Source organism: Urocitellus parryii, chromosome 14 (assembly GCF_045843805.1).
Source record: "Urocitellus parryii isolate mUroPar1 chromosome 14, mUroPar1.hap1, whole genome shotgun sequence".
NCBI classification, from domain to species: Eukaryota; Metazoa; Chordata; class Mammalia; order Rodentia; family Sciuridae; genus Urocitellus; species Urocitellus parryii.
Genome location: NC_135544.1, coordinates 43483340 through 43509406, shown reverse-complemented (window position 1 = coordinate 43509406; position 26067 = coordinate 43483340). Strand labels below are relative to the sequence as shown.

The following is a 26067-nucleotide window of genomic DNA, read 5'->3' as shown; positions in this document are numbered from 1 at the left end:
AGCTCTACCTACCAGTTTGGATATCACAACCTCTATCCTTCATTGTAACTTAATAAGTTTTTATAATTTAATCGTCATTTTATGTGGGCTTTGATAATGTAATTAGGTTCATTCTCCCTGGTACTAACAATATGAATTTTGTAAACACACAAAGCTGAGGTCCTGCACCACACTACATTCACCAAGATCTAAGGCATGTTGAGAAGACCCAGAAACATCCATTCCCTCTCTTAACAATAGCTCCATTTCTATGTGTTATCTTAAAGCTTTAGCAGACAGACACAGGGCAATACCTCTTACAACTGCTTACCCTAACACTCAGACACATTTAAAAATTAAGATTTTTTTTAAAAGTTTTTAAAATAATGTAGCATATTATGCAGTGTGTCCAGTGGAATCTAAACTCAAAATTAAACATATTAAGCCCCCCTAAAGGAACTATTTGTTTTTACCTGAGAGGAGTAGGTATGGCCATCTGAACCACAGACAGGACTGGTGTAGACCACTGGACACTGCTTGCAGGTGGATGACGTGAGACCCCTCCACTGCTTATGGCCTACCCCTACTTCTTTCATACTGTTAAAAAGAAAGAAGAAAAGAAAGCAACCACACTTAGTTCAGTTAATTTTACAAATACATTTCTATTAACATGGCTTTTCTTTCTTATCAACTCTTGAAAAACAGAATCAGTAAACTGCATTCTCATTGACATTATATTAATCTCTGCAGTGTTCTTCATTATAACTTTGTTTCACATTTCAATATTTGAATCTAATAAAACCTCTCCTTAAAAAATCTTCTGCTGGTTACACGTAGACTACAGCTGTATTTCATTGAGTAGATTCTTTCCTTTTAATCTATAGTTGTGAAATGTGTTTTCAATAACCCCAGAAGCAGAAACAACACTTTTTCAGCAATACAGGACTCATGCATATGGCACTTTCTTTAAAGCTGCCCTTTGTATTCCCTTAGGAACATTGTGAAAAAAAAAAAAAAAAAAGAAACATCTAATTTACTGGGTGCTTGAAAATAAGAGCGGCTTACTTTTAGAGAAAATAATAATAAAGTACTACAATTTTCCAGCACCTATCCGTATTTAGAGAACTAAATTAGTAGGTTTAGTGATAACAAATCCCCTTTTATTGTGTAGAATTTCTCAAAATGGATCCATTAGGCTTTGATCTAAAATAACTTGGGTAAAACCATCCTCTCCTGCAAGTATTTGTGTCTTTGTTTGAATTCATCTGTGTTATTCCTCTGCTATTTGTGTGAATAATTTACACAAAAATAGAGAGGGATTAAAACCAAGAAGAAATGGGATAGAGACTCTGTATCAAAACATTGACTATTTAGAGTTAATTAGCACTCCCTCATTAACAAATACCTATGGAGAGAGTATAATTTGATGAGAATAAGACTCTTTTTCAGCTTTTTCTTATATTTTACAGAAGTCAAATCTATAAAAAGTGTTCCCAAAGATGGTCTGAAAATACTATTTCAGAAGCATGGGGGGTGGGGTGTTTCATTTAGGGAAAAATATTTATAAGTTTAAAATTTGCTAAAATTTAAATGGGCATTAAGACATTTGAAGCTCTTCCCCCACTTCCAAAAAACTTTTCATGAAGTCTACCAGAGTTCCAAGTATATTCCTTCATTTAAACATTGTAAATAATTCTTAAATAAATCATATTACAACCTTGCACAGCTTCAGAATTCATTTCATTGTAGAAACAATGGGAAAAAATAGCCAGACTCTCATTCCTGATTAAATAATTGACATAAAATCCTAATGGGAATTAAAATAATTACTGGAAAAACTGGGCTATTCTATGCCCTTTAAGATTCAAATTCCAGAACTTCAGCAAGGGGGGGATGGAAAAATTAAACATTCTACGGGCACTGTTTTCATTTTGTGTAATCAAAATAAGGTATAATATTAGGCAAAATTATTTTCTCTCCAGATACATTAGGGAAAGTATTTTTTTTTTTTTTTTGTACCAGGAATTGAACTCAGGGGCACTCGACCACAGAGCCACACCCCAGCTCTATTTTGTATTTTTAAATAGAAATAGTCTATGAGTTACTTAGCACCTCACTTTTGCTGAGGCTGGCTTTGAACTCGTAATACTCCTGCCTCAGCTTCCCTAATTGCTGGGATTACAGGCGTGTGCCACTGTGCCTGGCCCAAGTTTGGGTTTCTCATCAATGAAAAACATTTTATTAGAATCAAATGCAACCATAATAATAAATCAGATGCATATAGAATTGTTTATGTATCCTTTTGAATTTGCCTTTTGTCCCCTTTCCTAATGTATCAACCTTAAAAATCCTCATGAAGTACAGAAACTAAAAAATTGTTATAATAATGACCTTCTTTTATAAATATATGTTTGGATGACTTACTAGAAAATCTTTATCATCTATTTCAAAGAATAAATATATCCAGAAATAATTTTTTAATTGCAAGATTTACTAGAAATATTTAACATTGAACAGATCTTAAACAGTGAAATTATAATGTACTTGTCAAGTAAGTTATGAGGTAAAACAAGCTTGTTTATTCTTGATCTGTTTGAGGTCACCCTTGTTGAAAAGAGATAAACTTTTTCAGATTCTTAAAGTAGATCACTAAAAATGATGAGGTTTTTGTGTAGTTTTGCTCCTGATGAGGATTTTCTCAAGTGAAATATAATCATCAAGACAGAGTATGCATATATTTACATTTCAGTTGAATGTTATGGCAAACTATAACATTGCCTAAACAGAATATGTAGTTATGCTTATTTTAAAATAAATAGAACATTAGATGACATTAAATTAATAAGAATTTGTGTTTAATGAATATAATTCATACTATATAAAGAAGAGTAAATCATGCAGTTTTTATTATGGTTAATCAATCCTAAAATGCTTAATATTTTGTCATCCAAGAATGATTTTGATAGAGCAGATTTCCACTTTAGCACAATAGTTTAGAAAACTAGGACCTAAATTTGAAATCTGAAGTTCTAAATTTTATAGTTTTTATGTGTTCTTAAATCATCTCAAGACTGGTACATCACACATGAAAAAATTAATTACATTCCCTTTTCAATGAATCAGATTACATTTCAGTACAATAAAGAGCAGTATAAAAATGCTTTTTTCCAAATTTTTTAAAATTAAAGGCATTTTAAAAGTGTTTTTAATTTCAAGTTGAAATTAGTGGAGAAAAACAAACATTTCTAACAATCTTATTACTTAAATAAAAAGTACTTTAACAAATGTACCATTTAACAACGTACTGGTAAAATCAGTACACATACAAAAATAAGATTATCTTCATTATTTCAAAGAACAAAATACCGATAATTGATGAAACAAGGCTTTTATAAGTGAAAAAAAAACCTTATAATTCATCATTGTTAGAAAAAAAAAACTAACAATATAATGCAGCAAACACTTGGGCAAATAAAGTGTTCCATTAAAAAGGTCTTAAGAGGGGCTAGGGCTGGGGCTCAGTGGTAGAGCACCACATAAAAATAAATAAATAAATAAACAAACAAATAAATAAATAAATAATAAACAAAGAAATGTATTGTATTCATCTACAACTAAAAACTTATTAAAACAAACAAACAAAAAAATCCCCATTTCTCCTGATGGGCAGAATCATAGCCTCTGGGACAGCAGTTCTCTGTGTTTCTTCTTCACTAGCAAAGCAATGAGGAAACTTCTTAGGAAAAGTCAGGGGTGTGGGAGAGTTAAGAGGTTCTGAGTAACTGATAATTTCTAATGACAGAGGTCAGAAAGCCTTAGCTGAAGGCTTAGCCATAGGAAGATATGCAGGTTGCCAACATTGTAGACATTTGTGACTTCAGTTCTGTGAAGTACTTCACTTGTCCAATTATATGTATCTCTGTTCATCATAGAATAAATTTTTGCATTTCAAGATTCCTTTTATCAGAAAAGTATCTTGTGACTCAGAATTTGTTTGGTTTAGCATCACGTGTGCTTCTCAGAATTAACATTATTTACTATTTTATTAATTGAAATATTCTGTTCTCAGGAAGATCAATTTTTGTAGAAGAAGGTCATAGTTAAAAATTTCTGATATGATATCTCTGTATGTATTTTATGTAATATACAAACACATGTAATTGTACGTAAGTGAAGTTCATCTTTTGTTGTTGGTTTTTAATTGTATTTCAAAGTTATTACTTTAGGGACAGCAATGTGTTTCTAAGACAGAGATGATGTCAGGCCAAGAAAGGCAAAGGAACATGCTTAGGATAAGGTAAGTTGATGCAAGCTGTCAGACTGGTTGCCTGGCAACTGGGAATGGAGAAATGACAGGTGAAAAAACTAGATCTACAAGAACATTTCTGCACATTTCGTCTAAATATCTCAGATATAAAAAATACCTCTTAACCATTGGGTATAAGTCTAATTTTTTAAAAATACCAAGGGTCACTTGCTTTTAATTATTTTGAATTATTATCTGATAGGGTAATGGGTAATATAATTTGTTTCCATTCATGACATACAAAATTCAAGACGACTGAAAAATTCTCAATATATTTCGGAAAAACTCTTCCAAGAGCAACTGTGAAACATATACCTTCCAAAGAACTATTAATAAAGGAGAGTTTGCTTTACAATTCAAGCTAAAAATCTATTGAGTTTCTAACTGCATTGTAGATATGCCCATATTTCCCTTAAGAAGCAAAAAGAATAAAAAATGTAATTAGAACCCAGGGAAATGAAACACTAAGTAAAAATACATGATAAACAAAGTCAGGGTATATTTTCCTCAAAATTTTCTTTTTAAATTTCATCATGCAGAGAACTAATTTATTTTCCTACCAATATAACTGTCATTTTATTTCTAATTGCTGAAAATTTAAAATGACAAACAGAAATTTAATCCACTGGTGTCGTTTTTCTACACATCTCCTTTCCAGGGAGTAGAGTCACATTATCTGCTTATTAACTGAAGCATCACCTTGTATTTCTTATTCATTTTTTACTCTAGACTGTTCTATACTCTAGTATAGATCTCCCACATCAGTCTCATATGAAAAACAACAATTTCTGATTTCTCTAATGTACAATGTTAATCACCGCTACACCTGTTTGCTCAATTAAGGTCTACTCAGTTTCTGTTCAGTTAATCGTGTTGTGTATTTTAACAACATAATTTTAAAGAAGCATCCATATTTTGGAGTTTCTATCAATTGTGCAAACAGGATAAATGATGTTACCAAAATGATTAAAAGGAAAAACAAAAAAACAAAAAACAACCTCATCCCAAGTTGATTTGTTTCACATAGAACCGTGCCATTAATCAGTCATGACAATTCAGTAACTTGTCATGGGTGTAAATTTCTTCAGTAGAAATGATAGGCTTCATCATTATGAGTCATTAAATCTTGAGCAACCCATGAATCTTTAACAAAATTATTTTCATGAAGACACTCAACAAATTCAGGAGCACAAATGGTGCATATTGTCCATATGTTGATTTCAGAATTTGAGGCAGTGTTACCAAGTAAAATGAATGTATCATTATGGAATAAAGGATGAGGTTGCCTGGAACAAGAAATTTCTAGGAATGCAAAAGTTGCAAAGCTTGGCCATTTATAGGTAGTAAATGACAGACATGGAGGGAATTCTGTCATATGATAACTAAAGAAAGTGAGAAGATGAAAACATGGTCATGTTTAAGAAGGCATGATTTCTGTGAAAGTGTACCTAAAAAAAATAGATGACACTTAACACTTAGGTTACAATTTCAAGAAAACATGCCAATAAATCATGATAAATAATATAGTATGTTTATATACTATAAATACATACATATATATATATATAAATATACATATGAATAGATATTTTCCTAAAACTTTCAATTCCTGAATATGACTTCATGTATTAGAAATTCTTAGTTTTCCAGGCCTTAAAAATGCAAAAAAGAATAAAATGTCAAATTATGTTTCATGTATTTAACTTGAAAGGAAAACATTAGCATATAAATCATAATTTCTTAGATATATTTCCTCCTTTCTACGTATGGCAATATTAACTTAATTCTTATTGACTTTGCTCCAATGCAAGAATTTGCCTATAATTCAATAAAACAGCCTTCAAGTCAAGAGAGAGTCTGTACATTTCTCAACCGGTGGCAACTTCATACATTTTTTGTCCACTCAATATGCCTAACATTTCATTTCCTTTAGGCAGTTGGTTTGTTAAATTCTGTCAGAGTTGTGGAAGAGTTCTGTTTTAAAATAGGACTGGCTAGTCATGTTTCATTCCCTACTGGCTGTAGCTCTTTAGAAAAGAAGGCCACCCTCACTGCTTCTTGCCATGGGTCTTAGGAAAGGACAGATGGGATTCACAGAGTGCAGTCAATTATCTTGTATGGGGAAAAACAAGCAAATTTATATGAACGTTGAATTTGTTTGAAACTACAGCAGCTACTACATATTTTAAATGATTTATGTCTTCTAGATGTCAGTAATTTGAGTATTGAAACACAATAGTATAAATTATGACAATTTTAGTGAAAACAATTACTTCGAATATGAAAAACATTATGCTAGGGAGTATTATGAACAATGTGGCTATAAAACAACAAATACTATATAATAAGTTGACATAGTATATCAATATATGAATAAAAAACATTACTTGCTTTATATATTCTATGAAGAATAAAGATTTACTTAAAAAGCCTATGTCTAGACATATTTTAATACATAGTGGTAGAAATAATTGTTAAAAGGTACCTTCTGAAACCATTCCTAACATAAATTGAATACATCCTAATAACTGGTTGTAATGATATATTTTAAACATCAACTATGCTTACCAGACTAGGTAACAGATCTAGCAATATTATCAAGGAGTGAAAGTAAGTGGTGATTTAGAGTACCTGCTTCACAGAGGTAATAAGCTATTAAACATTAGTGTTTATAGTTTAAAGAGTAGTGGACAATTTATAATGAGTACCTCTTTCTTTGAACATATCATTAAAGATGTTCGCACAGTTATATTGTTACTAAGGAACAATAGAGTTGAAATTACATTTATATCATGTTTTGTTGTTTCTGTATGTAGATCTTAATATGACAAGCCCTTTAGTGAGGGAAATTTTCTATCAAAGAAGATTTCATGATCTTATCTGAAAGTTATGTTATCATCAAGAGATTTGAATTATGAAGAGGTAATAATGATATTTAAATACATACCCTGTTAAATAAATAGTTTTTTTAAATGGTAAGGATAGTCATAATTTGTGATAACATCAATAATTTCAAAATTTCAAAATAGACAATTACAAATGACATGAATGTATTGCTATATCTTTTCAATCTGACCCTCGGTGGATTGAAGGAGTAATGCAGGTTTGAAATATATAAAATGCAGAAGGTATCAAAGGCAGATTACAGGAATCTAAACCCCACTGTTGTTTCTACATATTTAATTCCAAGCAATATTTTAATAAATAAAGATATTTTCAATAAAACCATGGAAAATGTGTGTTCCACTGCAAAGTATACTTACTGTATAAGATATAAAGAATCAGTGCATTTGTGGACTAGGAGTATCCATAATTCTCTTTCCAACAAATTATGTGGCAACATATTGGAAAATTCATATCCTATGTATGAAAAACTAATTGCCAGAATAATAGCTATACACAATTCAAGTCCTTGGAATATATGTTAAAAAGTTACAGTTTTGAAGCAAAATCTACCAATTATGCCATGTCTAAATATGAACATAATACAGCGAAACCCACTGTGTGTGTTTGTGTGAGTGTATGTATATATGTATATATACACATACATATATATATGTATATATATTGCATATCATAATAATATAAGGCAGATCAGAAGAGTAGAGCACAGGGATCAGGTGGAGGGAGGAGGGAAGGTACTAGGGAGGGAAATTGATCAAATTATGTTATTTCCACATACTAATATGGCAAAATAAATCCCACGATTATGTACAATTATAATGTAGCAAGAGCAACAATTACAAAAAGGAATTAGAGTCAAATTTTAAATAAACACAAAAACTGGAAAGAACCCATTATGTGAGTTTCTACCACATTGTCCACTGGAAATAAGGAAAGTAAAATCATAAAATATGTTACTTAAGATATTTAAAGGCGGCGGGGGAGGGTGCAGATCTGGGGTTGTGGCTCAGTGGCAGACTGCTGGCCTAGCGTGTGCAAGGTCCTGGGTTCGATCCTCAGCACCACATAAAAGTAAATAAACAAAATAAATGTATGGGGCTGGAGATGGCTCAAGTGGTAGCACATCCACCTAGCATGCTTGAGGCACTGGGTTTGATTCTCAGCACCACATAAAAATAAAATAAAGATATTGTGTCCACCTAAAACTAAAAAATAAATATTAAAAAAAGATTTAAAAGCCATCATATACCAAAATGGGAATAAATGTATAGCAAAAACTTAAGTATTCTGTTTATTTATTTGCACAATAAAAGTCAAAGTACTTTGCCTTTTGAGAATAGAGAAATACTACAAGGAAAAATGCTTTTAAATCAAACATTTTTGCAAATGTGTTGAATTACAGAGAAAAGGAGAAAAGAATGTATAACTACATCTTTCGTCAAAAGATATTTCATGTTTTCCCTTTAATGTTTGGACCTAAAGAACTGAATTGAATCAAACATTTCTGGTAAATTGGTTGTTACTGAAATTTGTTTGCTGATTGATAAGGATTTTCTCTGTGAAAAGGTAAGAAATAGCTAGACATCTTCAATAAAAGGAATATTTTATATCCATGTACACTGAAATCCTTTGAAAAAATGGTTTGTAGAGGTACTTAAGGTACTTAATCTATGTTAGGTTTATGAAAGGCAATGTGGTATTCAAGTATCATAGTGCATTTTCTTAAGTTGGGTAGACAATTCACAAAGGTTTGCTTTTTTATTGTACTTCAAGACATGCGATTATATTTTTCTTCTATGTGATTTTATGCATCAATAGTTTACAATAAAAATTAAATTTTAAAAGAAAGTTACTCTGAGTTTCAAGACAATAAATATTCTAAAGCAGTATTTTAGGAACTGATCCACAAATTTGTGGTTAGATTTTCATATATATATGTGTGTGTGTGTGTGTGTGTGTATATATATATATATATATATATATATATATATATATATATATTATGTGACAGACACATATATAGTAGTAATATCTATAAATTTAGCAATTCTATATTATGTTATTCTTTAAATCATAAGATTAGGAAGGGGGAAGTTTAGGGAAATGAATGACTTTCCTTAAACTTCTGTGGTTTATAATTCCCAGATTTGGATTTCAAGTGACACTATTTTCATTTCACCATTCATGTTTCTTGTCATGAATATCCACATAAGAATTTATATGTTTAGGAAAACCACATTTCAAATATTTTATATTTTCTAGATTAGTATTACAAGTAAAAAAATAACAAAATTATTATCCCAAATTTTACTTTAACAATTCCACCACCACTAGAAAGTATTGTCTAATAATACATCTGGCTAATTAAATGTAAAACTTACATAAAGTGAAATTGATAACATAACATCATACATTTGATTCTCACTTGGGAATCGGTAAAATGACTAATGGACTATGCATTGATTGTTTCACTTATTGAATGACAGATGTGTTTTCATTCCTGATTTGAACATATAAGAATAGTCACTAAGTCCAACTTATTGTATTTAGAATAAGAATTAGAAACTTCCTCAGATTTTTCAGTCATGAATATTTCCAAGGAGAGCAAGTTTTCAACCATTAATTGTGTTAACAACTTAACCTTAAGGAGCTCTCTGGCATCAACACCAATCAAACTACAAACTCATAAAAGATGTTCACACAAAAAAATGTGTGATTCTTAAAGACCAGAGAGATTCTATATTTGGAAAAATACATGCACATTTAAAAAATAACAGTGACAGACACATAACTTATAAAGGAAATAATATTCTACCTAAAAGAAAATAATTAACAATGGACCATTTCTCAAAAGTCATGAGAAAATATTCTGGGTTGAACATTCAAAATATTTTTTGTATTTCAAAATATGTCTTAATCAAAAATTCTTTTCATTTTTGTTCATTTATAAACAGAAGGAAATGTTTTAGCTCATCTTCAAGAAACAGGCCTGACAGCTTTAACAGAAGCATTGAGCCATTAAATGCTGCATTTTATTTAAGAAAACAGTTATTAAAGGCCAACCAAAGTTCAGGGAAGAAAAACATAGCTTTTCCTTCATGTACTCTCTTCACGGAAGTCATAATTCTTAACTCATTTCTTGCTTTATTGGAAAAAGAAGTTTACAAAAATAAAAAGGAGAAGGGAACAACCATGTTTTGCTTGTGTGTGATTTATAAGCTTAAGAGTATAAAACCTTCACGATGAATTAGCTCTGGTAGTATAGTATATATTTCAAGTTAAAAACTAATCATTAAAATTAAACAAAAAGCCTATTTTTTTTTTACTCTATGGTATTTTTCTCTCTACTAGATTTGATTTGTTTCCCATCCTGAAAAATATATACTTTCAAGCATATGTTGAATCTCCAGTGTCATCCAAGTAATGTCATATTTGCAACATGGAGGGACAATCTTCAAGAAATGTTATCCCAATAACTTGTACCATACATAAAAGTTCATGAAAAAAAAAAGCCCTTCAAAAGCATTTTTATTACTTTTATTTATCACAAGTCTTATTTTCTAACCTACCAAGAATACTTACTCACCCTATCTAATAACTCATGAATATACCTATTATGTGTTCAGGAACTATTTTACAATCTGAAGAATATAGGGGGAAAGAGTCTCTGAATTCATGGAACTCAAATTTATTTGTAAACAAAAAGATAAATGTAGCTTAGAGTAGGGTTTTGCTGTGGTCCAGGAAGAGGTCTGGACAATCTATTGCCTATCTCACCAACTCTTTAGTCTTTCAAGTCGCAACACGGATATCATTTCTTTTGCAAAATATTTTCTGACTCCCCAAGCATATGTGCACTAACAGGATGGTGTCCCTCATATTCCTTTATTATAATGATTACCCCTGTAGTTTTTTTTTTTTTTTTTTTTTTTTTTTGCCATTTGATGCAAGGTATATTCACACTTCTCTAATTCTGAGTCTCTATCTTGCTCCTATGACATTGATCAAATCATTAAGGCCTGTGCTTAACGTTCTTTTCCTGCTTACTTCTGCCATTTCTCCTAAAGTTTGGGAGATAATGGAGCCACTTAGTGAATAGGCTACGTTCTACAGCCTAAAAATATCTCTCACCTTATGTTGAGCCTCACCATTCACATTCAAGCAGAAAGCAGCTGGGCAGTAAAAGATGTCATTGGAATCATAGCATGAGATTGTACACAAATTGGATTTAACTGCTGCATCCTCTGGAGTGGCCATACTATTTTGCTTTCTGTGCAGTTTGCCCAATTACATTCCTGCCTTTCCTTTGATTAGATCAGGCTTCCAGAAATAGTGTCTTAAGATTGTGGAGTGCATTGGTTTCCTATGTCTGCTCATTAGATTACCCAAAACTTGCTGATTCTAACAGAAGTTTAATCTCCCAAAGTTCTGCAGCATCAAAGTCTGAGAGCAGTGTCACAGGACTGAAGTCAAGATGTTGGCAGGAGCACAGTCTCTCTGGGGGGTTCCAGGTGACCATGTGTCCCCTGCCTCTTCCAGCTTCTGGGAGGTATCTGCATTCCTTGGCTTATGGCCTTATCTTTCTATCCTTGCTGCACTTCATATCCTCTTCTTCTCTGTGCATCTCCATCAGAATTTTCTGTCTCTCTCTTATAAAAATACACATGATAGCATTTAGAGCTCACCCTGATAATCCAGGAAAAACTTCCTCTTCTGAGGAACTTTAATCGCATTTTTCCCACAAATGGTAATATTCCTTCTAATAGTAAATAAGATAACATTTGCCAATTATGGAAAAAAGGTGAGGGCATAAAAATTTGAGGGCTGCCATTTAGCTCATTTCAGAGAACACACTTGGTAAAAAGAGATTTCACCTTTCTCACAACAAAGAAGCTTCAGGAATGAAGTCAGGATTAGAAAGATGCCTTAACTAATTCCATTCATGAAACCATCTGTTTGGTGCATTTTGCCCTTTGCCTCCCCTAACCCGCTCCTTTACATCTAAAAGGAGGCTGTAGGGTTGGTCACAGTGATACTTTGGGACTCAGGCATCACCTTCAGCTAGCTTTCCTCTTCTGCAAATGCATGTTTTGCTTACTCATGGAAACAGTCAGATATAATTCATTTCTCTTTCAGGAAAAACAATACAACAATAACAAACCTAAAGCTCTAGGTTTACTATCCATTGTATTTCACATTCATCTCATTTTCTCAGTGAATTAGATAATCAATTTTATTTTTTATGTGTGTCATAGACTGTATCAGTGTCATAGTAATGATGAGTGGAAAACAATAAAATCCCCATTTTCTACCAACAAAAACTAAATGTCCATGACATGAATACTTGTCTTCTGCTTATATGTTTTACTGATAGAAGAATAGAGGATAGAACCAGTGGGTTGTTCTTCTCTTTGTGCATTCAGCAGTAGTGGTCATTGGGAGAAAGTTGAATCAGAGTGGTGAGAAGACAGGCTTAATATAATAGCTTAGGGCTAGATACAGGCTCAGGAGCATCCAGGGTGGACAGCAGAGAAGCCATTGCAGTATAACAAGAATTGGATTTACCGAGTGCTGTTTCTTGGCTTTCTTCTCATGATAGTTAATTGTGTTTTTGTTCTTTGCTATCCAATATTTTGCAAAACTATCCTGCATGCTCTCCCCTCTCTCCATAATATCTTTTCACCATTTGTTTTGTATTATTGGTAGTGGGAATCAAGCCTAGGACCTTACGAATGCTTGACGGCACTCTATCACGAAGGCTTACCTCCAGCCCTGTCTTCACTGTTTAAATCATAAATCATTGTTCTCCAGAGTGTTTCTCTGAGCCCGGCATTAAGTAAGTATTCAATAAAATCATTGAATAAATAAGTAAAGGAAGGAAGAAGGAAGAAAGGAAAGAAGGAAACTAAATTTCCTGGTTCAAGCACTAACAATGACTATTATTTACTTAACTTCATGCCCACTCAGAAGAAATTGTATTGTACAATTATAAATGTTTTATAAATACTTTGTCAATTAAGTCCTTGTTAAATGTCATTAGTTTTCATATAAAACCTCATCACTTAGAATAAAATAAAAATAATAGACTTGGCTCTGGATTCAAACAAAAGTCTTTTTTTTTTTTTAAAGAGAGAGTGAGAGAGGAGAGAGAGAGAGAGAGAGAGAGAGAGAGAGAGAGAGAGAGAGAGAAAGGGAGAGAATTTTTAATATTTATTTATTTTTTTTTAGTTCTCGGTGGACACAACATCTTTGTTGGTATGTGGTGCTGAGGATTGAACCCGGGCCGCACGCATGCCAGATGAGCGCGCTACCGCTGAGCCACATTCCCAGCCCCAAGTCTTTTTGCTCCTAACAATTATTTGATGTCAAAACCTAAAGGAACATGACAAAGCATTTTATATAGTCTCCTTCAGTTGGTTCAGTCTACCAAGGATCCTTTTCACCCTTGTGTTTTAGAATACATAGCATGCTTTCCATGACTCATTTAGGAAGCAAGCAATCAGGAAATTAAAAATTGTCTTTTCATATCTGTAAGGGTGAGAGTGGTTTATATAGGCTTCTTTTAAATGCTTTACTTATTTTAATAACATTATTAATTTGCTGTAGTTTTCTGTTTTGTTTTGTTTTGGGTTCCTCATATGACTTTTTTTTAGTATAATAAAATCATTGGACCTATAGGTTTCTTTGAAAAATAACACAGTGCCTCTTACCCTTCTAATTGTTTTTCTGTCCCACTGATAGTCATGAAATACAGAATAGCTTATAAGTTCATAATTGCCCCACTAACAACCTGGACACAGTGCAGAAAGATGACTGATAATTTATCATGTTCAGTGTTACTTTACTGACCAAAAAAGCTGGCTGGTATAATTGTTGGGAAGAATAAAGGTTTTGGGGTCCGGGTGTGTAGGCTTCCATGCTAAACTGGCCTGGAAGATGCTCCCTCTCCAAAGAATTGGTCACTGTCTCCCTATATTGAAGGGAAGATCAAATAAGTAACATATTCTAGTACAGCTCTGTTATCAACTTTGGATCACATAGTTACATTTTCGTGCACTCTTTTATGTGGTGTCTTTAGCATTTGTTTGATAAAATGCATGCCTGGATTAATTTGGATTTTTGCCTTTCAGAAAATAGAGAAAGCTTCTGGTTTATCTTATTTTGATGCTTTTTGTATATTATTCATGCACCCTAGCATATATAAAGTCATGTTCCGTGGGTTACTGCTAAACCGATTGGCATGTGTGGAGGTTGTATGTGGAGCTCCAGTGCAGGGTAAGTATTGACTTATTTACATTATTTTTCCTTGCACATGGGTCTAAAATTTGGGTATTCCTAGATTCCTTTAAATCGATTTCTAAAATCAGACTACATATAACTGAATGGTAGTCCTCTCCTTCAGTATTCATTAGAAATAAATATGGATCGAGATGTATGTTTATGCATTATTATGACAATTGTAGAGAAGGGAACTCTATCGGCGTGTTTATTGAATAGATAATATGTAAACCAATCATCATAGCTGTGTTCCAATAAAACTTTCATGGATGCTGAAATTTAATTCATATAATTTTGAGATGCCACCAAATATTACTTACTTTTTATCACACCCTACTATATTGAATATTTAAAAAACAGTCTTAGCTCTTCAGTTTCTGTAAAACCAGACTGTCATCAGGATGCTGTCCCCAAGTCTAATATTTGTTTATTTGTTTGTTTGTTTTTTCCACTGTTTTAGGAAGAAGTAAGGCTACAGAACAGTAAGCACTTTCTTTCCTGAATCAAAAAGGAAGAAAGTCCCCCCTGACCCCAAAATATCTTTCTCAGTTTAATATGTGTATACATTAGGTCAGATCACTAAAATTTTTATTCAATTTGTTATAACTTAGTACTACCATAAATCATGTAAATATGTGGAGCAATCTTAACAGAATATCTAAAATATACTGTACTTTAACACAGTTAAAAAATGAAAAAATAAACCGAGTGTGGTGCTACATGCCTGTAATGCCATCATCTTGGGAGGCTGAGACAGGAGGATCTCAAGTTCAAAGCCAGCCTCAGCAATGGCGAGGCACTATGCAACTCAGTGAGACCCTGCCTCTAAATGAAATTCAAAAATAGGGCTGGGGATGTGGTTTAGTGGCCGAGTGCCCCTGAGTTCAATCCCCAGTTCCAGCCTCTCCCCAAAAAAAGAAAAAAAAAATAGAAAATATTTTCTATACTTCTTGATTTCAAGTCAGACTTAATTTATTTAAAATAAAATTACTGAGACTTGGGGTATAGCTCAGTGATTAAGCTCTTTCCTAGCATGCATGTGACCTTATGTTCAATCCCTAGCACCTTAATAAATAAAAATTTTAAAAATAATGCTTAAGTAAATTCTTTAAAAATTCTTAACTTATAGTTCATTAAGCATAAAATATCTATCTGGGGATTGAAAGTGTGAGGAAATCAATAAAAATGTAATTGTCAACAAAATATACATTGAAGTCAAGTGCTTGTGAAATTTTTAACCTGCAAGATGAAAAAGTTTCAAAGTTCATTCTACTTTAAGGTAACTAATGAGAATCATACAAAAGCATTACATTTGCTCCATTTTGGTTTTGTTTTTGTTTTGGGAAGAGGGCTTCTCATTTTCATTTTGTGTTACAACTCACTTTAAACAAGTATGCAAATATATCTATTCTATATCCTAATGGAAAATCAAATCACCTTTTCTACTGGAAGTTACAAACATAAATTTACAGAACCACTTGAGTGAATGATTAGTAGATAGGCTTTTCTGAAAGCTCAGAGAATTTCTTATATAAAGATTATTGTTTGAATAGCACATCTATCACTGTCATCATGAAAAAATAAAGGATGACATAATAATCTCTTGGTGAAGCTAAATTTTACACACCCTTAGACTGGAATGAAACACAGATGTTACATAAATGGTGGAGGCTTTAATAAATATAGAACATGACAAGAAATTAAAAAGCAGTTTATGAATTATTCATTGAGTTTCCCGTTGAATAACTGGGGGAATCCTGCTAGTTCTTAGGAGCGTGTCAGCACACCCAGCCACCTAGCTCACCTGGACACCTCTGCTGAGCATCAGTCTTCTCAAGGATGTGAGAACAATTATGCATTTTTTAACAAAAAAAAAAAAAGTCACTACTGGCATTTCTCTCAAGCTCTATTCTCCAGATCTCATTTCAAATAATTTTGTGGGTAGGTTTATAATCCATTTTGTCTGATGACCTGTTAGTTTTTAGGCATCTATCTTTGAGCCTATTTTAAAAGGTTGCTTTCATCTCCATATAACTCTACTGCTAGTTAGAGAAGTTTTAATTTTTGCCCTTACCCTGTGACATTGACCTCTTCCTCTAAATGCGAATCTGGAGAAACTAGCAGTAGGTGATTAAATGACGATGATTTTCAGACAAGAAAAATTCCCAGGTTCTCTTGTTTGATTGTAGTAACTAGTGAACTGTATAGTCAAACTCTGCACAAAAGACCCTCTGGATTGTTTTCAGAAGAGTAACAATCCTATTTAACATACAAAGGCAAGAAAGGGAGTGCCTGTCTAGATTCAGCATTTTCATCAGGTACAAAACCTTTAGAATGATTTATTTTCAAGCTTTGCTGTGCTTAAGTCCCTCAAAAGAACTGTGCCCTGTGGCAGCATACAGTAGGTTCCCTAAAAAAACATTAAGTGTATATTTCATAACTGCGAATTATGAGGAAAAGGCTTTAAATAAGTTCAGCTAGATAATGTGGGTTTAACTATGCCCAGCTATAGCACTGAAAAGTTCTAGAGACTTTCTTCTGTGAGAGTGCTATACAACTTTGAGTAGTAAAAATATTCCATAAATTTTTTTTAAAAAAATAGAACAAACAAGTGAAGCAAAGCAAAGCAAAACAAAACAAAAAGCAATCCTCCCTGGGTTTCCATTTGATGAGTCATACTTTTTTGCTCATCAAGCAATTGCATAATGACAACAGTGACTTATCATTCATTACTCATGGTAAGTTTTTAAAATGACATAAGCAATGCATATTCGGTATGTAAAATGTGCACGCCTTACAACTCCATAGCTTCCAAGCATTCACAGACAATGGCTTACAAAATTTTAAAAGAGATCCTTATATACTGAAATAAGTTATAAGCAGTGAACTGAAATTCTCTTCATAGTTATTGCCACGTTTATGTTCAATGCATATTTCATTATTTCAAGTCCCAAAGCAAAAAATATACAAGCAGCAATTGAATGGTGAGTGACCTCTACAATTAATTTTAAAAGATAATTTTAAAATTCCTCAATGAGAACTACACAACACTGTTTCATTCATTACTGTGATTCAACAAAATCAAGTATTTTTTCTGCATAATTCTGATTTTATTTTTTTCGATTGCTAGTTAATTTACATCATTGTCCCATAAACATTTTTCTGTTTGTGTTGAACAGGACTTTAAAAAAATATTTTCAAAATCAATATAAATTGGGATAGCAAGAAATTAGATATAAAGAAATAAATGCTAAGGAACAATTAAGTTACATTCTACTTAAGGTTTATATTCTACACAATAATGAAATTTATAAACTTCTGTTGAATTAAAGATTAACTTATCCTAATGATGTTCTATTTTTTAATTCTGACTAATCATATTAAAAAAAGTTCCTTTAACATTTTATTGGAAATCCTAGATAATCCTATAACATGAGAGAATAAAATAAAATGAATTTATTTTGTTTGCAGATGACATGATTATATAGAAAATCCAAATGTATCTCAACAACAATAAAACTCCAGGAACCAATATACCAGTTCTAGGGTAGGATTAATATATAAAAGTCAATTATTTTCCTATTTGTCTGCAATGAATGAGTGGGATTTAAAATTTAAATATAATGGCATTTTACATTAACACCCCACAAAATGAAATTACTCAGTATGCATCTAACCAAATATTTATAAGATCTATATGAGATATAGTCTCTCCCTGTTGCCTGAGCTGTCTTTCTGTGTCCTGATGGAAAATCTCAGAGTATCTTGACCATTCTGTGTGTGACTCAGCCATCTTTAAGTTTTTCCAAGAAAGTCTGACCTCAAGCTGTGAGCTTGTAGATTCATAGACACAAATAAAGTTGTTTAGAATTTTGTCCAAAATATAACAATGAAAGAAGAAAGCTGGCCCCAGACTTGAACAAAAATTTCTCAAGCCATCATATAAACTCCAAGATCCGACCTCCTCACTATGGATGCATCTAGATGGAACATCCCTTTTTTACTCACTGTCAGTCATGAGGCTAAGCTGCAATTCTCTGTAAATTTCCCCTAATAAATGTTTTGTAGTGATTATTCTGGAGGTTAGTTCTTCTTGGTTTGTAATCCCAATGGGCCCCTTGTTCACTGTATTTGAGCAGTCCTTGTGGGAATTCCCTTGCTGCCAATTTTAGGGTTACTTTAATCAGGTTTAGTAGGACAAAACAGGAAGAAAACAACAACAAAAATTTTGATGAATGAACTCAGAGGAAATAAATTAATAGAGAGATATTTCATAGTCATGAACATAAATATTCAATATTGTCAAGATGACAGTTCTTCTCCAATCAATCTGTAGATTCTATGCAATCCCAATCAGAGTCCTCACAAGTTGTTTTTTTAGACATTGAAAAACTGATTCCAAGGTTTAAATGGAGAGAAAAAAAATAAAAATAAAACAAGAATACCCCCCAAAATATATTGGAGGACATAAACAAAGATGAACGACTGACACTACCTGACTTCAAGGCTTAGATAAAACTAAGGAATCAACAAAATGTGGTATTAGTAAATTGTTTATTTAGACAAATGGATTAATAAAATAGGGAACCAAGAAACAGATCCACATAAATATAGTCAACTGACCTTTAACAAAGGAGCAGAAGTAATTGAATATTTAAAGTATAGTCTTTTAAACAAATTGTGCTGGGACAATTAAATATTCAGAATGAATGAATGAATGAATGAATGAATAAGTAGATCTTACATCAAAAAGTGACTTGAATCTTACACCCTTCACAAGAGGTATCTCAAAATGGACCACAGACCCAAATATACAGCACAAAACTATAAACTCCTAGCAAATAACATAAGAGAAAATCTACTTGATGTTAGGCTTGGCAAAGACACAAAGATAAAACACAAAGGCAGAGTCCATCAAAGAATTGATAACCAGGACCTCATTAAAATTAAACATGCATTCTATATGAAAAACACTGTCAAGAGAATAATAATAAAAAGTCATAAATTATAAATAAAATAACTTTTTATCTCAAAGCTTTGGTGGGAGAGAGGGACAGGGTAGTAAAGATTGAACCATAAACAGAGAGCAACAAAAGTTTATAAATATAAAATTTGTCAACATTCCTTTTTTAATTAATTTATTTATTTTTGTAGGTGGACACAATACCTTTATTTTGTTTATTTATATGTGGTGCTCAGGATCCAACCAAGGGCCTCAAACAAGCTAGGTGAATGCTCTTCCTCTGAGCCACAACCCCAGCCCTTCAACATTCCTTTTAATGTCTGTGCGGTGTGTAGGATGTTTAAAACATCAACATTGGTTATATTTTCTTCTCTTATTAAAAGAAATAAGTGTTTGTATGTCTAAAAGAGCTATTCTTATGAAATTATAGAAATTCTATTTAATATTCTCTCCTTGTTAAAAGGGGCAAGGATATCCACAATTTGATTGACAGCTATTTAATAATTCTACTAGCACCATAAAAAAGTTTAAAAAAATAAAAAGCAACCTTTCGTGATAGAAGATAAATCAAAGAGAAGTGACTAAAAAGAAAATTGTTGCACTATGAAAAGGTCAGACACTTAGATTTACATAGATGGCACTTATGGAAAACATTTGCATTTCCTGTCAAGTGATCATAAGATGAAGCATAGACAAGAAAGTTGACATACATTATCCTAAAAGACATGTGCCTTCATGAGAACAATTTATCTTTGCCCTCAAATATATTTTGATTTTTAAATTGCTAAAATCACTTTTAAATTTTGTTTTAAATATAAAACAGTTTCTAATTAGATTCATCACTAAATATTACAAATGTGTCAACCTGCCATTTGCCGAAAATACTCAACTTGCTGTTTTAGGAATTCCTTTCATGTCTTTCTCTGCCCTTCTTATAGATACATGAATATATACACACAGGACTTTCTGTATTCACTTCTAGCTTAGATGTACTAGGAGCAAGAAAACCTTTGAATGTCTTTAGTACTATAAAGGGAATATTATTTTAAAGAAATTTATTGGTCTATATAAAGAAAAATTTACATTAGTTAATATTTACTTTTGAATACCCTGGATATTAATTTTATTTATCATCAGTTATGCACAGTATAAGTTCTTTTAGAAAAAAAAATTGTGCATATTATTCAGAGCTATATGCCCTCTGACAAGAATAGTCCTGAATATTTAAATGCTCAAAAATATATATTTAAAAAGTATGAATAACTGGCTTTACTTGTTATCTTTTCTTCACCTACAGCTGCTTTATTGATCAGAACATTCAATTTATACTATGTTTATTTTTACTGAAAAATTTATTTGTTTTATATTTATAACATGGTGTATTTTTGATTCTGACTTAGGAAAGAGTGACATAGTTCAAGGTTGTAAGCCCTTCTAAAAAGAAGGGAGGGGGCGGGTGAAGTGGTGCACTCCTGGAATCTCAGCAACTTTGGAGGCTAAGTCAGAAGGATCACAAATTCAAAGCTATCCTCAGCAATGGCACAATATTAAGCAAATCAGTGTGAACTGTCTCTAAGTAAAACGTAAAAAAAAAAAAAAAAAATAGTGCTGGGGATGTGGCTCAGTGGTTGAGTGCTCCTGATTTCAATCCCACAAACAAACAAACAAATAGAAAGGAGATTCAGAATCAGGTTCTCAATAGTCATTATTCAGAAAAGTGTCAGGGAATCTGCTTGTTGCACCCTCTCCATTTCTATTGGGTCTTCCCTCCCTCTGTTGGTCTTTTAGATCTTTTATTCACTTCCTGTCTCATCACCTCCACACCCTGAACAAACCCATTTAAAGTCAGTCCAGGAATACAATAGCATAGCAAAAGATAATCTGAATTATAGTCTCCTAACTGTTGCCAATTTGAGTTTCTCAAATTTCATATGCATTACTATTATTGTTTCTGGAGAATCACCTTTGCTTTCAGATTTTGTGGGTACAACCACACCCTGAATCACAGAAATAAGCCTGAAAATATATTAATTCACTGCATTTTAACTTTCCAATGTTTAATAAATTCACAATTTGTAAAAAAGACACAAAGATGTTCTAAACAATGTTCACTAAAAGATGTTTCATTATCTTGGAAATATTGGCAAGCTGCATGACTTTGATAAAGAAGGAACATTTTCTTGGATACTAATCTTCAGTCATATTCTAGACTTTCCCTGTCTCAGTGTTCAGGCATTGTCCCAGAACCTCACATTTCCAGTCAAGTGCAGGCTAAACTCTAATTCCAATGGCATGCAAACTTAGCAAAATTATAATGACAAGCCAGCATGCACTAAAATATTAATTTTATCTGCTGGTCTCTGCAATCCCAGCAGCTGAGGAGGCTGAGGCAGGAGGATAGGGAGTTTAAAGTCAGCATTAGCAAAAATGATGCTCTAAGCAACTCAGTGACACACTGTCTCTAAATAAAATGTAAGATAGATAGGGCTGGAGATATTTTTTTTAGAAGCAAAATTTTACTTCTAAAATTTTGCTTCTAAAAAGTGGCTGAATGTCCCTGAGTTCAACCCCCAGTACAAAAAAAAAAATTCATTTTATCTTTGAAATGAGCCTTGATTTTAAACAAAGCATCTTTCAGAATATCACCAATGAATTCCTTTAAAGTTGATGTATGTTTTATAAATAAGATATAATATGTTGGGAGATTTTTGTCATCACAATGCCAATTTTAGTTTTCTTATTCTTTAAATTTTTAAACTGAGCACTTGGAATGCAGTTTTTCATCATTTCTTATTCCTAATATATATACTTTAAGGGATATATGTTTCCCACTAACAAAAATTTAGCTAGAACACAAATGTATTTGTAATCTGATATTAGATCTTTTTAATACTGTTAAGTTAAAAATATTTTCCAAACTTAGTTGTGGTTTTCATTGATAATGATCTATTTAAAAGAATACTGTGTAAAATAAAAATATTTAGGGATTTTTCTAGCTACTTCTTTCATTAATTACTTTTAGTTAATTCCATTGTAGTTAAAGGACATAGAATGATAATTATTTGAGATTTATTTAATAACCCAAAATAGCTGTACTGATCTCCACAAAGGGCAGACTTTTAATATAAACTTCAGTAAGGACCTTCACAGGCAAAAGTGTTTAAAAGAGCTGAAGTCACAGAGATTATCCCATAGCAAAAGGGCATGGAAAATAATTCTAATGATCTTCAGTGCTAAGGAGCAAATGAGTGTAATGATAAAATTTCTGGAATTAGAAAATAAAAAAGTGACCTTTCACCAGCATTTGAATGGAGACTCCTACACAACGTGGGATTTAATCAAGCTGTGAACAATGTGTAAGACGTATATAGGAAGAGTATATTTCTCGTAAAAATTGTTTTGTAACTGTGGTTGTTCTACTTTGGCTGAAAGAGCCTTTTGTTTAATCCAGGAAGTGGTGGGAATCTCAGTGGGAGGAATAATTGGAGTTAGGTAAAGATGTTTCAAGATTTTTCCATGAAGAATTGTGAGTTCATAGTTTTGAACAGAACTTTTTAAACAATTGGTTAGAAGAAGGGGACTTTGAAAGATTAGTACAGGAGGATGGCAGAGGGAAATGCTGTTAAGGAAAGAATTGCTGAACTCCAAATAAATGATGGTACCAACACAGAAGCTGAGGAAACTGTAAGAAAGAGGCAGACTTAAAGATACTTGTGAATGGAACATTGATGTAATTATTGGTTGAGTAGGTAAAGGAATAAGAATAATCTTTATTAAAAATTAGAAAAGTATAATTACACATAGTAGTTGGGTTCATTTTGTCAAAAGATACATGCATAGAATTTGATATCAATCACATTTTTCTCCACTATTCCCTCCCTCAGACTATCCTTCCTCTACTGATCTTCATTTCACTTGTTTACTTATTTTGTTTTGATTGACAGTCTCTATATATACATAAAAGTGAATTTTCTGTGTTATATTTATATATGTATATAATGTGGTTTTGTTAAAGTTAATGAATGAGAATATTCTTTCATTTGGGGAATGTAAAATTTTGCTTCTAAAAAAAATTAAATAGAAAAGGTAGGAACTATAGGTTTAAAATTACTTAGTTGTTGTAGACATTTTGTATTTCAGATGGTGATGATCAACCTGGTAAAAAATGTTGAGCAGGAAATTGCAAGTTTGTAATTTGAACACGTAAGTCATCATAAGTATGAAACTTTCAAATTTAAGGTAAGAAATGTAAAGTCAATGGCTTCAGCTTTGAACACAAAGGAAATCTAGGGAAAATATAAGAGCCTGAGAAAAAGAGAATAAAGAAGGTTGATATATGCATATGAAACATATTCATATTTAGGAGATGAGAGAACAAAAGTGGAAAATTAAAAGGCTAGAAAACACATGTCAGTTATAAGTACAATACAATACTAGTAGTTAACTACATTCCACTTAAATGAAAATGGTAATCATTTAGGTTAATATTGCACATGTCAAAGAAGAAAAGAATTCCAAACAATGAACTGCTAGTATTCAAGGGAAAATACCTCAGTGGTCAAGATAAATGGTACTGGTATTTATTGGGTACCTACTATGTGTCTGACGAGAGGGTAGGGGGCAGATAGAGAGACTCTCTTAAAGTCCTATAAAACATATAATGTGAGCTTTATAATCTATAGGTATAAAATAGCGTTAGAGGCTCTATATAGTTAAAAGGCACTTCCATCCAAGGCTGCCATAAAAAGTGGAACCTGTATTCATTCTGATTCTAAAAGTACCTTCAGAAAGACAAGAAACATTTTAGTAATGCAAAGTAATTGGAAACTAATATTTTGTTAGCCTTGAAAGAAATGAAAACAGATTGCAAAACCTTACTTGGAGGATGTAGGTAAGAGCTGATGCATACCCATAAGATAGATTCATTCTTTTGTTTTTCATTCTTTCAAAAAATGCATATCTACTATTTACTGTGCAAAGTGAATTATGCAAAATGTTGGGAATAAAAGAAGCTGGCATAAACACAGTAATAACAAAAAGCAATAAAAAGCAACTATCACAAGAATTTTATCCTTCTGAAGAAAAGTGTAGAGTGGGAAATAATTGTGAATTATATAAAAATCTAAGTCAATGTAAAATTGTGACTATGACCATACAAGGAAAGATACGGTAATTCTGTGATGGAAAAGGATACCTGAGCTGGAATCTGAAGGAAGGAGTTATTTATTAGATAAAACATGTCTGTGGAGAACCAGTAGTTCAGGAATATATATTATATAGTAGGAGCTCAGTAAATACTCAATAGAACCGGTTTATAAATTGCTCCTGTCCAATGCCCTTAGTCCTATTTAAAATAGTTCAAAACCAGAGTATTCATCATAATATTCCAAAAAAGTCATAATAGTAGGAAAAATTATATTTAAGTAGGAAAAATTATATTTCAAAAAATATATTTCCAACAAAATTGGTTGACATAATTGCATTTATTTTCTGTTGCTAAAGGCATTGCTGCTAATGTGATATCAATGATATAAATGAATAGCTATAGTGGCAAAAAAAATATCAAAATTACTGTGTACTAGAAATGCATACAGCAAAAACCTTTAGCTGATTTTACTGTTTTCTAGATTTTCTTTGGCAAGTGAGCAGAACAATTGATTTATGATACCAAACTTTAACTTCTGTGATACTACAAGGAAGACATTTAAAAGAGATTAATAAATGGGGCCAGTAGGGGTAAAAATGCAATGGTTAAGTGTTCTGCCAAGCATGGTAAACATTCAAATTAATCAATAATATCTTTTCTATCATTGCTGTAACAACCTAGGAATGATTTTCAGGAAAGAAGTATTATTTATTCTGGGGATTTGGTTATTCTTGTCACCATCACAATATAGTAATCTGTAGGAATCACCTTTGAAGTACATATCTGGCCTGGGCTTTGGACACCATAGTCTGCATACCCCACCTCCACTTCAGGGCCACCTAACTCTCCTACAAATAAATGTGGACCCCTCACTCACATGTGGTAAAGGTTAATATATATCCAGGGAGGACAGTAGACAGAAGTGTGGCAAATTCCCAAGAAGGTAGAAAAATCTTATCAATCTTCACAAGATGTTAGAAACATAAGAAAGTATGATTGGAATATGTGGACAAAGAAACTTAAAAAAAGACCTTTTTCCGTTGTGATTTTTGTCCCAGAATTAAACAAAACAAAACAAAACAAACAAATAAACAAAAAAACACTGATATTAAGAAAAATAATTAGTTTAGTAACTCCAGGACAAAACCAGAACTCTCTGAATGGGTTTGTTCCATAGACATTGTCATGGTTTTCCTTTTTATCAATTGTAGTATTATTCCCTCCCATCATGCTCTGAAAGATAAAATAGTACCAAAAAGAGAAAATTTTAACTACAGTTCTATCCTTGTACCATTTTAGTATCATTGGGAAGGCACTCTCTAAACTCATTCTCTGAGATGCTTGTTTCTTGGCTAATGCCTTTGTGTGAGCCTTCCCCTTGAATGTAAACTTAAATCTTTGACTTGGTTCTAATATTTAGAATAGAACTAAAGTGATGAGATATCTCCTCTCTGATTAGGTTACAGGAAGGGCATGGTGGGCTATTTCAGC

General features: G+C 32.3%; 1 protein-coding gene across 5 annotated transcripts in view; it reads right to left on the bottom strand.

The window, feature by feature from the left end:
* The window catches only part of Spock3 (SPARC (osteonectin), cwcv and kazal like domains proteoglycan 3), a 412435-nt gene that overhangs the window by 129671 nt on the left and 256697 nt on the right, over positions 1 to 26067 (bottom strand). For 4 of the 5 annotated variants that reach the window (XM_077792628.1, XM_077792629.1, XM_077792627.1 and 1 more), the window contains one exon: positions 453 to 576. The exons of the other annotated variant lie outside the window; for it this stretch is intronic. In XM_077792628.1, the coding sequence (XP_077648754.1) occupies positions 453 to 576 (124 nt within the window). The remainder of the gene's footprint in view (positions 1 to 452; positions 577 to 26067) is intronic. 5 annotated transcript variants of the gene reach the window in all.